This window comes from Gambusia affinis, linkage group LG12 (genome assembly GCF_019740435.1).
Source record: "Gambusia affinis linkage group LG12, SWU_Gaff_1.0, whole genome shotgun sequence".
Taxonomy (NCBI): Eukaryota; Metazoa; Chordata; class Actinopteri; order Cyprinodontiformes; family Poeciliidae; genus Gambusia; species Gambusia affinis.
Genome location: NC_057879.1, coordinates 25,062,005 through 25,081,070, shown reverse-complemented (window position 1 = coordinate 25,081,070; position 19,066 = coordinate 25,062,005). Strand labels below are relative to the sequence as shown.

General features: G+C 37.2%; 1 protein-coding gene across 8 annotated transcripts in view; it reads left to right on the top strand.

The window, feature by feature from the left end:
- pard3ab (par-3 family cell polarity regulator alpha, b) overlaps positions 1–19,066 on the top strand; it is a 261,995-nt gene that overhangs the window by 110,645 nt on the left and 132,284 nt on the right. For 5 of the 8 annotated variants that reach the window (XM_044134498.1, XM_044134495.1, XM_044134493.1 and 2 more), the window contains exons 6-9: positions 6,663–6,754; positions 10,901–10,984; positions 13,487–13,612; positions 15,853–16,223. In XM_044134498.1, the coding sequence (XP_043990433.1) occupies positions 6,663–6,754; positions 10,901–10,984; positions 13,487–13,612; positions 15,853–16,223 (673 nt within the window). The remainder of the gene's footprint in view (positions 1–6,662; positions 6,755–10,900; positions 10,985–13,486; positions 13,613–15,852; positions 16,224–19,066) is intronic. The other 3 variants (XM_044134496.1, XM_044134499.1, XM_044134497.1) reach the window with 2 other exon arrangements.

Genomic DNA, 19,066 nt, shown 5'->3' with positions numbered 1-19,066 from the left:
TTTAAATTAATCACTGGCTGCTTTGAGGCCGACATCTTCTGGGTTATTCTTACTTTCGGGATTTTTCCAATAATTAAAGTTTTGCGCTGCGATGTTTTATGGTCCACTCAGGGAGCTTCTGATGAGCTTTGAGTGTTTTCTGTAAGGGTTGGGTGGAAATGTAAAGGCTCCTCTGTCAGATCAGCAAAGTGCTCAGCTGAGGGGAGTCGAGTGTTTGGGTCGTCGTTTCTTGTTGCTTTCTGTGAAAGGGTCAAACACTCTCTGACCCAAACGCCGGTGTTTACTCTTTCTCTGAGCAGAACGTATTTCATAGAAACTTTTAAAGTTCTTGTGTGGATCTGCAGGGATTGCAGCTTTTGCTCCAAATTCTAAGGTTATCGAGTTTATTTATGAGTTTTATTGAAAATTAAATGAATAAATACTGTTGGTAAAAAAAAACGGTTAATCTTCTCCATCAGAACGAATGTTCTAATGAAATAGAACTGTTTTTATTAATAGTTGGTCGCGGTTTTATTTATTTCATAATGGTGTTTACGTTTTTTAAAGTTTTATTTCATAAAATAATTAAAAATATAAATAATTGAGAAATACTCGGTCTAATAAATATATGCCCCATGAAATAAAAACTACATGATAACTTGAGGTTTTTTTTTCAAATGAGGAGCTTATTTTGTAAATCACAACTGTGTTTATTTTCTAAAATCTTTTATAACAGTGTTTTATCTTGCAAAACTACTTCACATATTTCAGAAACTTTTTTCACCATTTATGAATAAAAAAATACTGTTAATTAATAGCAAATACTCCATTTCATAATTTTATTTTGTAATGTTACGTAATGTGTTTCATAGTTTTTCCACCAGTTATAAAATAAAAGTTAATAATTTAAACATTTGTTAATAATTAACCAATATTCCAAATGAATAATGAAATAAAAAACAATGTACATATTTCTTATTTTATTTTATGGGGTTCTTATTTCACTCAATATCAGCCAAAACCATGATCTTCCTCTTCATCAGACTGCTAGATAACAACAGCTTCAGTCAGAAGCTTTTTCCGAGTCACTGTAACACAGCCTGCTACAGGAGATCCTTCCTGCCACCAGAATCTACAACAACTCTTTGAGGAAACTTGTATAATACAGTAATCTGGGATTAATCAAGTATTTTTAAATTTCAAAGACCTGATCCAATCCCACTATTCCCAGTAGAGTCTGAGGAAAGGAATACTTATTATTCCCAATAGTTTCAAATCAAGAAACTAATAGATTCTGAGTCTATGTGATGTTTTGCACCTGTCCAGTTGCTTGTTTTTCAAAGAGCTGGGTGCGTTTGCATGCATCTACATGCAAGATTAAAGTAGCAGGACAAGGAAGAGCAGGTAGCACTTCATTACTGCGCCGAGTCTCTTCCTCAGGTCCACAGAACCACTTCATTTACTCTGAGAGAAAGGAAGGACAGGCCCCGATGGATCTCCCATTAATCTTTAATGAGCCCCCGGCTCTGCCTTCTTCCCCCTGCACATCCAGGAAACAAACAATGACTCGGCTGGAAAACACTCGTAGCCCGGCCTGCCTGCTCTGCTCTGCTCGCCATTAACCCTGAATTATTAAAGCGGCCATCAATCTGCCTCGGGAGTGGGCGTCGTCCTGATGGCGGCGTGTCTCTCCGAGTGTCTCCAGCTGGACTTTTCAGCCAGAAGTTGGAGCACTTGGAGTTCGTTGTTCCATTCGTCATTCACAGCTGCTAAACTCAGGAGTCTGTCAGCAACAAAGCAGCTTAAAACTCATAATTACCCTGAAACAGCAGCGGTTTTCACTTCATTCCCTTTCTAGATTAAAACTCAGCATCTGCCGCACTGCTTGGCATTCCCTGTAAAGATTGTTTAATTGCAGTAGCAAATTCTCACACTGAAAAAGAAAAACATCTAAATTAGGTAGAAGAACATCTTTACAGCACAGAAAGCAGAGAAACTAATATTATCCACTATTTTCATTTCCGATACCGATACAGATATCTGAGGTTCAGTATCGGCCGACGCCGATCCGATTCACTAGAATCCAAACTAATAAAGTTTATAACCTTTCATTAAACATCAACCCCACTTAGTGTAAGAAATATACTTTTTTAGGTTAAATTTTATCCATCAAGCAGCTTGAGAAAATATATAGGTGGATACATTTTTCTTTTTAGATTTAAAAACACAAATAGCAGGAGATGTTAAATAAAATTCATGGTATTTGCCAGTAAATGGAAAATGGCTCAACACTTCAGAAACACTAAATCTTACAGTATTTTTTGTCTAATTTCTACTGAAAATGTCTTTATACTCTTGAAATAAGACAAAACAAACTTTTAAGTAACTTTTCAGCAAAATAGAAGAGCTTGTTTTAAATCAATAAATTCTTAATATTGATGAAAAACTATTAGTTCTGTTAGCAAATTGTTTAACTCGTAACAGGTTGAAAATATCTTGTCATATGCGAAATAATCTCCCAATGGAACCAGTGGATTTATTCACCGGTGAGGATTTATTAAAACAAGCATGTTTTATTTCAAGTGTACTAAATTATTTGCACTGGAAACTGGGCAAAAATACTTGGTAGGATTTTGTTTTTGCAGTGAAAAATGGGGTGTTTCCAGAGGATAATAATCCAAAACATGTGGCTCAGATCAACACACAGATACCAAACCAGACACAATATCAAGCTTTTACTTCACCGCCTCATTTCCCAGAACTAAACCTGGCTGAGAAAACTGTAGAATAAACTGAAAGGAAGAGAAAAACGTGGCCAAACGATGATGCTGGAGGAAAGAAGATCTGTTTCGCTCTGCAGATCTGTTTCCTTCTAACCACATGAAACTTTATAGCGCACTAAGTGCCGTTTTATTGTCATCTAAAATGATATTCTTACAGGATGAATTTACCAATATATTCATAGAGAGTTATGTGACTGCATTGAAAGATTAATTAATTTTTACACAACAGGGTTGGAGAAAGAAAATCCAAATTATTACTCATTTGGCTTCCTAGTTTTTTAGAATAATCTTTTTTGTCATTGTTGTAATAAGAAAGACACAAAGATTTTGGCAATTCTTAATAGCAGCATAATAAATGTAAGTACATAAATATGAACAAAATCCCATTTAAAAGTCACTAGAATTTTAAATTTAAAGTTCAAGACCATAGCCTTTTGTTAGTCCTTAAAGTTTTCTTGATTATTAAAGAAAACTTTACGAATTATGTCATATTTACATTTTTTTGGAGACACTGAATAGGACAGATCTCTGGGGTTCTGCTTATGACGATTATACTGTTTTAATACTGTTACGTTAGCTGAAGAAGTCAAAATAATGCGAATATTCAATCTAGAACATCTAAGAAAGGTCAAATCTGAATTCAAAACGGCTATAAATTACAGATATTTGCATGTTTTTCATCCAATAAACACGAACATTTCTGGATCTTGACTGGAGACGTCGCCTCGGTTTTTCTCCTACCAGTCAAAAGTCGTTGCACCCAGTTTGACACACACGCCCGCATTCATCCACCGCCCTGCAGCGGCATGTCCTCCAGGCAACCCGGTGTCATGGCAACCGTACGGCAGCCACGGTAACGGCAGGCTCATTTTCATACTGATGAGGCCAGTTGCCGGGGAGGTCTGAGCCACCGCCGCCACCGCCGCCGCCGCCGCTGCTGCTGCTGCTGCTCGTCTCTCCTCTCCGGTGTCGCCCTGAAATTTTAATGACCCTTTTTTTCCCCCTGCTTCTCGTTTTTCTACTCTCATGGTGCCCTCTGAGTGTGTGCGCGTGTGTGTGTGTGTGTGTGTGCACACCTCAACTGATCAAACATATACACACAGTGTGACGGGTGAGGAGAACAAAGGCGAAGTGAGACTGAAGACGGTAGACCGTTTGAAGGGCATGTATTTTTATACGTTAGGAAGACCTCCTCTAGTCTGCAACTCCTGGCGTCTGCAGGTTTGCCAATCAGCTTCGTTTCTGGGTCCGTAGCAGTCGGGTTTGAGGATTTTAACACGTTTAAAAGGATGACTGGAGGCAACATGGAGAAGAAATCTGACATAAGGTTGTATTTATCCTAGCAATAGCATGCTGTGAACTCTAGGGGGCAGTAATTCACAAAGTTGTTCTCCAAAGATGAAGCATTCAGAGATTCTGACTTGTTAACCAGTGAAGGTAGGACGAGGCCGGTCATCATAAGAAATGTTGCTGGCCGATAAATTGCGATAAACGATATTATTGTTGTTCTGAGACCATTTTCAAGTACTATAGTGATGATAATAATAATAATAATAATAACGCAAAAACACATTCAGAAATAACATTAAACTTTAAATTCTAATTAACGTTTAACACTGGAACTGGAAGATATTTTAAATATCCAAAATAAGTAAATAAAACAACAGAAGCAACAAATAAAATGAGTTATGAAGTCTACATAGTTGAGACCAGACTGAAGACTTTAGAAAAAGAGGAAAAAAAGATAAATAATGCAAATGGAAATTATTCAGCTCTTTTTAATTTATCATGTGGTGAATTGATTTACTGCTTGTTGCGACAGGTTTGGGTAGGATCAGTCATGGCAGGGGTCCCCAAACTCGGTCCTGGAGGGCCGGCCTCCTGCATGTTTTAGTCTCTCCCTGGTTTAACGCACCTGAATCAGATGATGGCTCGTTAGAGGGCCTAAGAAGAACATTGACATGCTGAAAAGGTTGTTAATCACACATTCAACTGCGTTTAAATTTCACTCCGTTTAATCCAGTGTTTCCCAACCCTGGTCCTCCAGGCTCACTGTCCTGAATGTTTCAGAGGTTTTCCTGCTTTAACGTGCCTGACTCTACTGACTGCAGTTCAGCAAACGCCTGTTAATCAGTCATCAACTGAAATCAGCTGGACTGAGGCAAGGAAACACCTAAAACATGCAGGGCAGTGAGCCTTGAGGACCGGGGTTGGGAAACGCTGACCCCAGGAGATGCAGATAACTACAAAACTACATTTAAATTATTTAACTTCCTCCTGGTCCCCACGCACCACTTGGTCTAAAGGTTTCAGGGTTTTGACGTAGAGCTGGAGTTTGAATCCGCGCTCGGCTGATACTTTAGAAACTGGAACTACAAGCCGCAGTTTTGAAATCGGGGAACATTTCTCTTACTTAGAAGTTGTCAAAACTTGTGATCGCACAAACACTTGATTCAGGTGGAAGGAATCCATTTAAATTACTGCCATTTAAATAACCTGAGTTCAGTTTAACACATGGACAGAAAAAACAAAAACCGGAATGAATGGATGAGTCGTAAAACCTCCCAACTCTCCACACTGACCCTTTGAATATCTGTTGGATGCATTTTCCTCCTGTCTGTGATGCAACGTTCCTGATTCTTCTGAGTTATTCCCAAATCCTCACACAGAATCCATCACACTGTTTGGTGTGGGACCAAACTGGGCTTAACATTTATAACTTAACATTTTCTCAAGGTTGAGTCGGAAGCAGGAACCATAAACAACTGGAAAATACGGTTCAGTTAACTGGAACGGGGCGATTAATCGGTACATTTTCAACCCTTCATCTTCTGATTCTTTTCTATTTTTACTACATGAGTAAAGTTATAGTATTTGAGGAATGCAGTCAAAGTGAATAAAGTCGTAATGTTACAAGAATATGAAATTAAATCGTGATGAAATTGAACTAATACGACCATAAAGTCGTAATTTTAGGAGAATGAGATTTTAATTTTATACGAGAACTCCGATGCAAAAATAAAAAATAAATTATTCAAGCTTTTATTTATGTTAATATTAAAATTATTTTTTTCTCATAATTTTAAGACATTCTTGTAGTAAAATTCTGTATTTTTTCTGCTAATATTGTGACTCTATACTTTTAATTAAGCAAAATATATCGCAGCCTGGCACAAATACTCCGTCATAAAACTCCCAAAAGGAACGATGGAAATTAAAGCCACTGTTTGAAAATGTTTTCTGTTACTTGTAATTTATTTTTTAGAAAAGTGAGCGAGGAAAAAAATCGATTAAAGTCGAATCTGGCTTGAAAAAATCTGAGATTTTATTTTGTCAACTGTTTTTTTGTGTGTTTTGTTTTGTTTTGTCCTGACGAAACAAACAAACTGCAAATCAAATCAAATCAAACTGTATTTGTACAGCACATTTCAGCATCAAGGCATTTCAAAGTGCTTTACATAAAATCAAACACAAAAATACAATGCAACATAGAATCAACATCAAAAACAACATTAAATCAGATTCCGTCAATAAATTTGCAACTGATTACGTTTCAAATACAACTCTAAACAGGTGGGTTTTTAGTTGAGATTTAAAGGAATTCAGTGTTTCAGCTGTTTTGGACAAACACATTTGGACAAAAACTCTGTTTTTCTGCAGCAGAATCGACTAATAAAAGCTCATTTGTAGCAGGAAGCTGCCAAGGACAGCTGCCTGTTGCCAGAAGTTGCAAAGCTAAATTTGCTGGAACCGCACAGATTCATAGCACCGTATCAGGAAGACTCACTGCAGTTATTAATCGCTGTAATCAGAGGCAATCCTCAGACATATGAAGGAAAAGTTGGCATGGAGCAGAGGTCGGTCTTCTTTCTCTCCATCCTGGGTTGTTTTGTGTTGCAGGAGGAGGAGAGCAGGGAGGATGAGAACGGGCGAATCGAGCCGGTTGGCCGAGCCGACTCCTGCATGGAGCACACCCCTGTCAGATCTCTGGAGTAAGTCAGCCAAGTCGGGTTTATTAATTAGCCTTCCTGTTTGCACTTTCCTCTTGTTTGTTATCCGAAGGGAAACGCTTGAGTGAGGTGACCTTTCTGCTGAATTTAAATTAGTTTGAAGACAGATTTTACACTTCTAGTCTATTGAAAAACAGCATTCTCACTGTTGAACTCTTATCTGAACATGTAGTTTTACCTGCTTGAGTTCCAAACTAAAAATAGTCGGAAATGGTATTTGGTTTATTAAACCAAAGTGCACATGGCTGTTAAAGATCAAATGCATGTTTTTGTGATGTTCTTCCTCTGATAATTCATCAGCAGCTTGTTTTTACAGCGTTTCCTGTGCAGGATAAATAAGTTTGTCTTCTCTCTTCGACATTTAATCGTCTGTGAAAAGCTCCGTGCAGCCGGTTCTGTGTCGCGGTCCGGGTTTGTTTGTGCAAAATCTCACTTTAAAGCCCGCTCCCTGATTTGCATAATTATCTTTTGTGGGAGCAGAATGATCCTCATCTCCCCGTCAGAGCTCGCCCACGCGCTAACCTGTTCTGCTCCTGTTATTAACAACTGTGCTTTTGTTTTGTTATTTTGCTCTGTCGCATGCCTCCAGCTTAATATGCAGGTATGGTGTTATTATTCCTGTGATTTCACTGAGAGTCTGGCTTTCTCCCACCTTCTTAGCTGTCAACAAGGGGGCCTTTTTCTCCCCGAGCTAATCACAGCCGTCGCATCTAAGCTGCGAGCGGATTAGATGCGACGGCTTTTAAAATATGCCAGAGTGTGCACATTTCACAGCCAGGAAAACAGCTGAGAGAGGGAAAAAAACACGCCTAGAACCATTGAGTTGGGTTTTTTATATTTATAGCAGATTATGAATGTCCCTAAAGGGCTGGTATTGATAAAACCAATTAACAAACATCTAACATTTGAGTAAATAGCCGCCTTTGCACTTCTTCAAGTTAAATAATGTTGGACATCATGTCACATTGACGTAATTTGGCAGAATACATTTGAAATTATTCGAGAAGATCAGTGCCACTGAAAAAATAAATCATTTTGGCTTAAATCTTCTGAGATCAAAAGTCAGAATTCTGAGAAAATGTCAAAGTTTTAGGTTTTTCTCAAAATGTATTTTTTCCCTCCAGAATTCTGAACTTTTGACTTTTTTCTTAAAATGAACTTTTTTTTCCTCCAGAATTCTTATTTTTTTCTCAGAAGTCTGAGTTTTGATCAGAAAAATTCTGCTTAAATTCAGAACTAGAATAATTCTGGTAGATTACAAAGGTCAAAGTCAAAATTCTGAGAAGATTTTCAGGTTCTTCTGAGAATTCTGAACATTTTTATTTTCATATTCTGACTTTTTTTTTCTCAGAATTCAAACTTTTTCTTCAGACTTCTTATTTTTCTCAATTTCTTTTCTAATTTTCATAGACGATTAAAGTCCGAATAATTTTGGTAAATGCTGAAAAAAAGGTCAAAATTCTGAGAAAAAAGTCAAAATCCTAAGGAAAATTCAGAACTTTTTCCTGTGATCCGAACCTTCCTCCATTGGAAACTTCTTTCATTTGATTGATAAAATATAATTTTTCTTCCTATGAATATTTTCAAGGTTCTATTCACATGCCCCTTCTGGGCCACTTAAAGCTTTACGGCGGGCCGGATTTGGCCCGTGGGCCTTCAGTTTGACCCCTGTGATTTAAGGGGTCAAAGTCACTGACATCGTTTATCCTCTCCTAAAAGCCATGGCATCCTGTGCAGGTCGCAGAAGGATAAACTGCGTCTTTTTGCTCTTTTTCTCCTTCATTTCCTGCTTGTTGCTTCCAAAATAAAAGCATCTGCTGTTCTGCATCTTGTTTGCTGCCTTGTGGTGTTTTTTTGTTTTTTTTTAATCTTCTGTTATTGAGAAAATTAGACTAAAGGGCAATAAAAGTGCTGATAAAAGCAGCCAGCAGGCCCAAATTTCAACGACATGGAGTGAAAACAAGCCGATGAGTTGATCCCACATCCTGTCAGGAAGTTTTTACAACTTTTCTTTCAGCAGAGGAAGTTGCATTTATCCTGAGGGAACTCATTTTTACTCCCCAGGATCAATTCAACAAGGTTTGTTTTTAAAAGTCCTGCTATGTTTGTGCATTTATTGGTTTTGTTCTGCAGTAATTTGGTGACTGAACATATTTCCTACTCTAATTTGTCCAAACCAGCAACAACCGTCACGAGTTAAGATGCAAACCTCCCATTTATTTCTAAATTACTACTTATTTTTCAGTTTTTCCAGGCTTTGTGAAGCATTTTCAGACTAGTTCTTGAGCTTCACTTACAGTATTGCATGGTGTTGCTTAAAAAGTAGCATCTAACATGGGTGAGAAAAAACATCCCTGGTAGCAAGAAGACCACATTAAAAATCTCCATGAAAGAGAAAAATATAAAGAAATGAACGAAGCCTGGAGGCTTTTGCACATCATCTCTTTTCACTATGTAGCAGCACAAGCTGGGTTTTGGTCTTAAGTTGTGTTTTCTTTAGTGTCTTTCTCCATCACGATTTATTTGAAGGTTTTTGTTATCATTTGTCTGCTTTGCAATATGTTTTCTCATTTTCTGTTTATATTTAATTAGGCTCTTTGTTAATTCACCCCTTCACTGTTTTATACTGAGCCCCGATGAAACCAGAAAACCTTCAGAGTTACATAATTACAGATCCAGACAGCAAGCAAAGCTGCAGACTTTAGATTATTGATAAGTTTTGTTCTAGAAAAGATTTTTTTTGCTCATTTTTCTGGGTTTGAAAAACCTAAAGCTGCAAAATTGTGAAATGGATGAAAAGACCAAATGACCAGGATTCGGTTAATTTGTCTCTGTGTTTGTCCACTTTATGCTTTCGTAACATTTTCCCATTTCATTTAAGTGCAGTGAATGCAGCATGGTTCCAAATTTGATGAGTTATATAAAAAATAAAAGAAACAAGAGCTTTGTTGTAACTCTGATAATCAGATTAAAAGGTTCTTACGGATATTTTGGTTTGATCATAACTTCACGTTTTATCAGGCTGATTGGAACTAATGTGGACCAGAACTACAATTGGATGGAAATAATATTTGTGTAAAATATTTAGAAAATAACATGCAGAAGCACAACACAGAGAGATAATTAATGGTTAAATCCAAAGTTATTAGTTAAAAAGTTATGTGATGGACCGAGTTAAAAATAGGAGGAGTCACAGGACATATTAGAAAAATAGGGTTTTCTTTTATTTTAACCCAAAAAATTACAAACACCAAGATAAACTGAGCTCATAAAAGAGGTCAAAAAAACAAAACTGAATTCAGGCAAAAATGTAAACAAACCAGCTGCACAAACAAACATAACTGACCTAACAAAGAAATGACACACAGGGGTTTAAATACTGGCTGATCAGACCAATTAAGACACAACAGGGGTAACTAAACAAAATACAATTACAAACACAAAACAAATAACAGTACAGCTAAGTTTGACTAAACTAAAAACCTAAACTGAATATCAAAATAGTAAACTTTAAATACAAATATTTACTTAAATACAAAACTTATCTAAACAAAGTTTGGGCCATACTAAACAAAAATAACATTAAAAATTATGAAAATAGTCACAATATGACGAAAATGAATTCTGACGAGAATCAGAAACCATAATAATATGAGAATAAAGTCATAATTTTATGAAAGTAAAACTGTACAAGAGTCAGAATAAAGTCTTAATATGAGATTAAAGTAATATTTTGGTAATAAAGTCACAGTATTATGAAAATAATTGTATGAGAATAAAGTCACAATAATACAAAAATAAAAGGTAGCAAGTCTGTATATTATGACTTTATTCTTGTAATACTGCAACTTTATTCCCGTATTATTTCTACTTTATTCTTGTAATTTTTTCTTTTATTTGCTTAATGTGGCCTTAATTCTCCATTGCACAAAATAAAAGCAGGTTAGGATGAAAAGGAGCAGCTAAAAGTTTAAAATGGGGGTTGAATTAACATGGAGCCGTTTTTTGTTGCATATTTATTTTTTATTTTGCCTTATTTCTTCTTGTTGTTATTCTTTTTGTTGTACCCACATGGTGTCTCCTCTCCTCACCCCCTCCGTCCTCCGTCTGTCATCCACCGTCTCCCAGAGACATTGTGAAACTGGTGGAGGTGTCAAACGACGGCGGGCCTCTGGGGATCCATGTGGTGCCTTTCAGTGGCAGGGACCGCAGGTAAAAATAACCACAAAAAAAAAAGGGCTCTGAATGATCAAAACCTGCACAAAAACATTTCTAAAAAAATAGAATAAAGCAGTTATGTTTTTAATCATTAAAACCCCTTTCAGCACAAGTTTGGTGATTTACTAAAACAAAAAGTATTTTCTGTTCTGGATCTCATCAGACCCAAATATACATGCATAACAGACATTCCTCTCTGCTCCATTACTACATCAAACCTGAATCCATCCATATGAAACACACACGCACACTTTCCAGCATTAGCATTGTGAAACCATTTCCCAGTTTCCAATTTTCAGTCAGGGTGGTTTTGTTTTCAAACGGTCGTCATATTCCAACATGGCTGCAGATCAACGTGTTTTTGCGAAGCTGCGTTCACAATATTCAACTCCCTGCAAACACACATGGAGAAAAGATGAATTTAGCATCTGGTTTGGAGACGAGCGGGATTCCAGTACAGCAAAGAAAACTCTGGGATTTGAGATGAAAAATGTACATTTCCAGATGTTAACAGAACAGAAACCGCTCACAAAATGTTACAAATACTTTTGGTCTCATTTCTAGTCATCTTTATACATTAGAAATATGTCAAAATAAACTTAAAATGACCTTTTCAGCAGGATATAGGAGTTTGGTTTAAGTTAATAATTCCTTAATATTGATTTGTTTTTTAAATTTACTATTTCCGCTGACAGATTATTTGACTTATAACAAGATATTTTTCCCAATTTGTGTGAAATAATTTGCCATTTTATCAATATTAAAGATATTTAATGACTTTACACAACTTACTTGGAAGCTGGGTTGTTTTATTTCAAGTGAACTAAGATATTTGCATTAGAATCTGGACCAAAATTACCTGTAACATTTTATGTTTTTGCAGTGCATCCTACAACTTCATAAAACATAAAAGCATGAATTTGCCCCATAAAGTCAGAAAAACTTTTTCAAATCCAAGGCATAATATCCCCTTTCCCTCTTACTCTGAGCTTAATCAGCCTAAAAGCAAATTTATAATGCACTTTTCTTTTTACTGGGACAAACGTCATTTCGAGCGTTGCAGTAAGATTAAGAAGCCCGACTTTCATCAGAGGAATGGCTTCTCCTCCTCTTCTGCAAATCACATTGTGTGTTTTTTTTACTGATTCAATAAAAAACATGTTTCTCTGTACTTTTTCAAACTCCAGAACTTTTCGTCTTACATTGAAATAAACTCAATTTACTCTCATGAGCTCACGCTACCTCAAGAAAATAATAATAATGTAAAGAAGTGATTAGCTTTGTGAGGTATTTTCTGGCTGATTTTCCTCCTGAGGTGCCGGTCAGTAATCCTTTCAGGTGGAGTTAGCCTCTGGGGCGTAAACCATTTTCCACTGTGTCGGCTCAGCGTGGCTTCCCTCAGTACGACTTATCCCCGCGCCTAATGATGTTCAGGGGTGTTGAAGCACCTAGAAACTCAGCAGAGAAAACTGTGAACATGCAAACTGTCTGCAGAGCTACTGCACAACAAGTACATCCTCAGCTGATGTGATGTGACAGCCATGTTTCTCTCAGTACCTGCAGAATTATGCAAAACCCAAAGAGCTTTAAATAACCTCATTTCTATATCCATCATAAGATCTAATTTATGCATTAATAATCCATGTTCTACTATTATCCTAACCCAACCTGAAATGTACAAAACTGTGATTCTTTATTAAACATAAAGCCTAACTCTGTACATCCTTGCTGTTTCCATCAGAGGTGAAAGGGAATAAAGTAGCTAAATAAGAAACTTCAAAGTGGCATCATTATGTGTTTTCCATTCACAAAGTGCCATTTTATAACACAATAAAGTAACTGTTACCTTCAGTAGTTATAAACATGCTATATATTTATAAATACATATGTTACAACTAAGAACCCACTGCATTGAATCCCATTGAAAATCTCCTGGTTATTCCACCAAATATTGATTTCTGAGTATTAGTATTATGAATTTGTTTTCTTTGTATTATTTGAGGTCTGAAAGCATTGCATCTTTTTCCTTATTTTGTCCATTTCTCATTTTCTGCAAATAAATAATACATGTTTGCTTGTAATTTCAGAGACATGTTGTCAGAGAAACTTTAAGTGGTTTCTTATTTTTTTATAGAGCTGTATATATTAAAAATATGACTTAAATTAAATTCTACTTCCTTATTTAACTCCTTGAAATTGGGCCTTTGTCTCTTTAAAAACGTTTCTCTTTGTGAAACTCCGCCTTAAGAAAGTCATCACATTAACCCTTTAACAACGTTTTTACCAGCGTTTCAATGAGAAGTAACTCCTTTGTTAAACTCAGCAGTTCCACCAGCTGTTTGCTAATTGCTGCTGGCTAGTCTGAAGGAGCTGAGGGACGCTCTGTGAGACACAAGCCTAATTTTAGAAGATCATTTTGTATTTCTTCACTCATCAAACTCTTATTGTATTTATTTTGGGTTGAATCTGTTTGACATGAGCTTTCAAACCTTTCAGGACTCTTGGCTTGTTGGTCAAGCGTCTGGAGAGGGGAGGGAAGGCCGAGCACCAGGGCCTTTTCCAGGAGAACGACTGCATCATCCGTATCAATAACGGAGACCTGCGAAACATCCGATTCGAACAGTAAGCCTGAAGCTGAAGCTGCTGCTGTGGCCCCGTTTTCTGGAGCGCCAACGTCTGATCTTTGCTTCAATCCCGAATCTGTCCCTTCACTGTAATCCGCTGCATTTCTCCTGCCAGGCTCCTCTGATGTCTGCCGCTAACCTTTCCCAGTTCAGCTCCTGTAGCTCCTAACTTCTGATGCTGAGCCTGAGCTCCTCTCTGCTTTTGTCCCTGTGCTGCTGCTCCTCCTGATTCCCGTTGTAACACTTTCTTCATTCCTAAATATGGAGGGAGGCCTGTTAACATTTATAGCTCCTGCTTTCCTCTGCTGTTTGTTTATTTTTGAGAAGCTTTTTCACATCAGTATTGTTCTTAGAAGATGGAAATCTATCACATGGCTTATGAAAATACGTGGATATGTTCTCTAATTCAGAAAACAAACAAGTCCTTCAACAATAGCATGAATTGTTCACAATCAGTCAATGCTTTAACATCCATGCTTCCCCTCAGTCAGTAGCGAAGCTAAGAAAAATTTAAATAAAGAAAGTCACTTTTTAGTTAGAAATTCAAAAGTTTTCAGTTATCTAACTGAGTTTTCACTACTCTGTTAGAGTTAGTTGTGCTAACCCTAAAGCTGAGAACATAAACATTAGTTCTGCTAATGCTAAAGTGCTATGCTGACATGCCAAAAGCTAATACTGAATTGCTCATTTCTACCATGTTGTTGGCAACCATGACTGTGCTTTCTAGAATCTACCTGGACTTTATCGGTTAATTGTTTCTTGGAAACTTTTTCCATTTCATAAGACTTACAAGTTTTTTAAACTTACGTTTTGAAAAGTAACACAGATTATCCCCTAGTTTGAGTGAAAGTAAACTGTAGGTTACAGTGTTGAACAGAAATGAATGCAAAGACCCCTTAACACAAAAGTAAAACTAGATATGCACCGGTCCAGTATTAATTAATTTACCTGTCCCAATATTGAAAGTAGTTCTATATTGGGTATCGATGACATTGTGCCTGATCCATAAGATCTATTCAGTTTAATTCTATGTGCTTAATTATTTATTTAACATTATTCTTTTGATTCCTAGAAGATAGAAGGTCTGATGCCGTTTATTTTTGTCAGTTTATTTTTTATTTTTTAAATTTTTTTACTAACTGCACTGACTGAACAAATGAAAGTTGTTATTGCATGTCTGACCAAGCTTGTGAAACTAATGGTGTATTTAATTGTGCTGTCCTGGTGCAGAGTTATCAAATAAATTTGTAATTAAACTTTTGTTTAAAAGAAGAAAACATTTTAAGTCAATTCAGGTTTGTCTTTCTGTATCGATCACTACTGGCTGGTACTGAACCTCAGATATCGGTATCAGAAGGGGATTGGTGCAAATCTCAGTGAAAGCTGTAGAAAGACTTGGCAAGACTTCTTAACAGCAATACATAAAGTAATGAGACACGACTCGAGACTTTTGCACAGTGCCGGTTTCTTGGCAGTAGAATAAAAAGTAATTCAATCCTTCTTGTTCCTGTTATGTTAAAGCTTGCCTTCCAGCATCTGAAACATAACCTTTGCAGAGAGAGAGAGAGAATAAACCTTCCAGGCAAAGGCACTTTACAAGAGCAGCAGTTGTCCTTGGTATTAAAAAGCGTTTTTATAGAGCTGCATATTACATCCTGTCTGGCACTCCATTTCTGAGGCCAAAAATTGTAAAGATGCCGTGAAAAGACCCCGACGTCTTTTGGGAACATTATTAGCAGCTGGGAATATGCGGCCAAAAAACCCTTCAAGTTTAAGTTGCTAGTCCATAGGAGGGGGAAGCATTTGAAATTCTGGAGCCTTTTAGTTTCCTAAACGTCCGTTCAGCTGTCAGGGTCTGCTGCACGGAAACAGGTGGTGCTAACAAGGCAACACAAGTTTCCACTCACACCTTCTGAAGGGGTTTAAAGAGGATTTTCTGTGAACAAGCCGACGTGTAGCGGTCTGCTTCATCTGCAGCCAAATGAGAAGATTATGTGATGGAGGAGTTGGGGAGGGTTCGGTTTCTTTTTAGAGCTGCTTGCGTTGGCAATAAGTGCTAATTAACATGTCAGATTGTTCAGGTGGGCGAAGATGGACATCTGGTAGGTGGAGTGCTTCACCAGGCAGCGATGTGATTAACACTGGATGAGTGTGTGATGCTCTTTTCGTACCCAAAATAAAACTTCCTCTCTTTATCCTCCTGTTTTTGTGTTTTCCGTCTCTTCGTTCCTGTTCTAGAGCACAGAACATGTTTCGCCAGGCCATGCGTTCCCCGGTGATCATGTTCCACGTGGTGCCGTCGTCCATGAAGGCCCACTACGAACAGCTATCGCACGCCGACAGGAACCCCTCGTTTTCCTCGGGACGCTTCAGCCCAGACTCGCTGTCCGGCATCGATCACAACCCACAGAGGATAAACCGCCACGGGTCCCAAACGCAGACCCACCCGGACTCAAACAACGGCTACCCACATCTGACCCACCCTGCCGTCACGGCGGCCAAACCTCCCACAGGCCACACCCACTCGCCTCAGAGGGGGCTGAACTCGACGCCCACGCCGGGGTATACCAAGAAAGTGGGGAGGCGGTTTAACATTCAGCTCAAGAAAGGTGAGTTGAAATGAAATCTGCAGGATTTTAAGGCTAATAAGTTCATTTATCCTGAAAACCTTCATGTTTCAAAGAGGATTTTTATGCACAATTCACATTTTGGTTTCTACTGCTTCTAAAAACAGCCAAAGTTTATAAAAAAAAACATCCACCCTTTTTTTTGGCAATACATGGTTCTCATGTGACGTCACACTTCCAGAAACTTTGTAGGTGGCGGCCATCTTGGTAGGTATCCGTAACTTTCCTTGTTGTCCAATCACAGTTATACATCGCAGGTATCAAATTAACGAAGGTTTCTGCACCTCTACCTTCAGTTTCAGCACGAGAGGACAAATTTATTGAGCATGTCTGTTACATGGAGGCATTTATATGATTTTTGTCCGTTAAACCTGCCAGCTTCTTTCAGAGCATTTATTGTATCGTTTATTGTTTATCATTTGAAACTGTGTGCAGTTTAGTGATACAAATCATAACTTTTTGTGACTGGTATCCTAAAGAAGCATATTACAATGGAAATGTTTTTAAGAGCAATGTTTGTGGGGATGTGATTGCAGTCAGACTCGTATAGTTACCGAAAACAGAAGCAATAAATAGTAATTATCGTCCTTTTTATCATTATCAAAATAGTGCTACAAAATATTCTGATCAAAAGTTAAGTCCATATCACATAAACCTTGTCTGTAATGTTTTTTTAATAACTAAAGAAGCCATTCCCTTAACTTAACATAGAAATGATCTTGATAAGCATCCATAGAATCACCAGAATCGGTCCAGTTGATGTGAAAGTGAGACCTGTTGGTTTAAACCTTCAGAACCCAGAGAAAGAAACGAATAAAGCTGCAGTCTGGGTCAGGACTGAGTCTCCTCTGCGGTGCCGGTTCTGAGTGACAGCTGGCCCAGGTGGTGTGATCTTCTGCCAGCAGGATTTCAGGTGTTGGCGCCAGGAAGCTTGTTGCTAAGCAGCTGCTGGTCCCTGAAAGGAGTCTGACGGGGCTGCATCGTGTGTCACTGAAATCCTCACCCAAATCTGTCCGCTCTTATTGGACTGGGATCAATCCAGACTGTGGAAAATAAAACAACAAAAAGAACCAGCACCCAGCTGCTTGTTGCTTCCGTCGGTTCAAAACTGATCGAATAATTAAAACTGAACCTGAGGAATAAACTGAAATAATTATAGTTCAACTAGTTTGAACTACGCTGTAAAACAGATATAATGTTCTTCATTTTTATGTTTATAAATCTGTTTAGCAGCTTTTTGAACTCGTGTGAAATTATTATTTTTTCCATCCACTCAAGCAGCTGATCGGTAAATTACAATACCCCACGCTCCTCGCTGTTTTTTATTTATTTCAATTACAGTTTAGAACGAACATGTCACATCTTAACAAAACACAAAAGTTCAGGAAGAAAAGGAGTAGTCTGAAGAAAAACAATCCTATGTAATCTGCTGCTTCTGCCAAAAACCAGCTAATAAAAACTAGCAAACAATTTCTAAAAACTAATTAAAACAAACTGGATTAGACGAACAAATGTTACAAAAAATAAAACTAAACTATCATGAAAAACCCCAAATTGTTATAAAACTGTTCTACACATTCATTCGAATCTGTGATGTATAGATATAGGCCTGTCACGATAGCAAATTTTGCTGAGCGATTAATTGTCTCAAAAACTATTGCGATAGACGATAGTATTGTTTGAAGACCTTTTTACACCGATTTAATGGAAATGAAGTAATAATGCATGAGATTTAACTGACAAAGATAGATACATTTATTTTCAAAAGAACACCCAACACTGGAACTGATAAACAAAATAAACAAAATAACCAAAAACAAAAATAAAATGGATTCTCACTCTCCTCTAACAAAAACGTACTTGAATAAAAACACCAAAGTGGAAATAATCTTTATTTTCTTTTGGTTTCCAACCAAAAAGTGCAGGTCTTCAGAATCTGTAAGCCAAATAAATTACACTTTTTATTTTCAACCAATAAATAATAAATACCCATTTTTCTTTTGGTTTCAAACCAGAAGAGTGCAGATTATGAAGTCTGTACAATAGATTGCCTTCTCGCAAATCATGCTTATTTGTACAGCACATTTCAGCAGCAAGGCATTTCAAAATGCTTTACATATTGTTTTCGATGTCCAATGAGAAAAACTTGATCAGTTTATTAAAAAAGATGACAGAAATACCCAATGAATTAGTTTTTACACTTCATAGAACTTCTAGAATAAGAATAGACAAACAGTTATCGATTATTTATTAATCATTACAGAATATGTGACTCACACTGTGGTAGTATAGTAAACAACAACCCTTCAGTTAATATTTCCATCTCAATCAGGGACCTTTTAACAGAAAATCAAAATATATGAATTCATAGGAAGTGATGTAAAAGTCCACTCTGGAACGGCGCTAGCATCGTAAGTAGCAAGTTTAGTTTTTTTAACGGTTAGTTTTAACGTCGTAAAACGGTTCGCTACTTATGTAACGAACCGTTAAACCGTTATTGAAAGACTTTTGTTGTCTCACGCCAGTTTTCTGAGTTTTATTGAAGTTGGTTTAAAATGAGTCGTTTTGTTAACAGTAAATTGGTGCTTCAGTGGAAGGAACATTAACGAGTTAAACTTTTCAGATCATTAATCGCTTGTATTGGCGGATTAACGCTGACAGCACTGAAATATATATTTCAAAGTAGGTTTTTCTTTATCAGGTTATCATGTAATAAATTATAAGCTACATCACTATGACTGCAGGGTCTATGCACCTTTTTGCTGCCTGAAGACAAACTGCATAGATCATTTCTTTTTTTCATTTTGGGAAATCATTGTTAATCT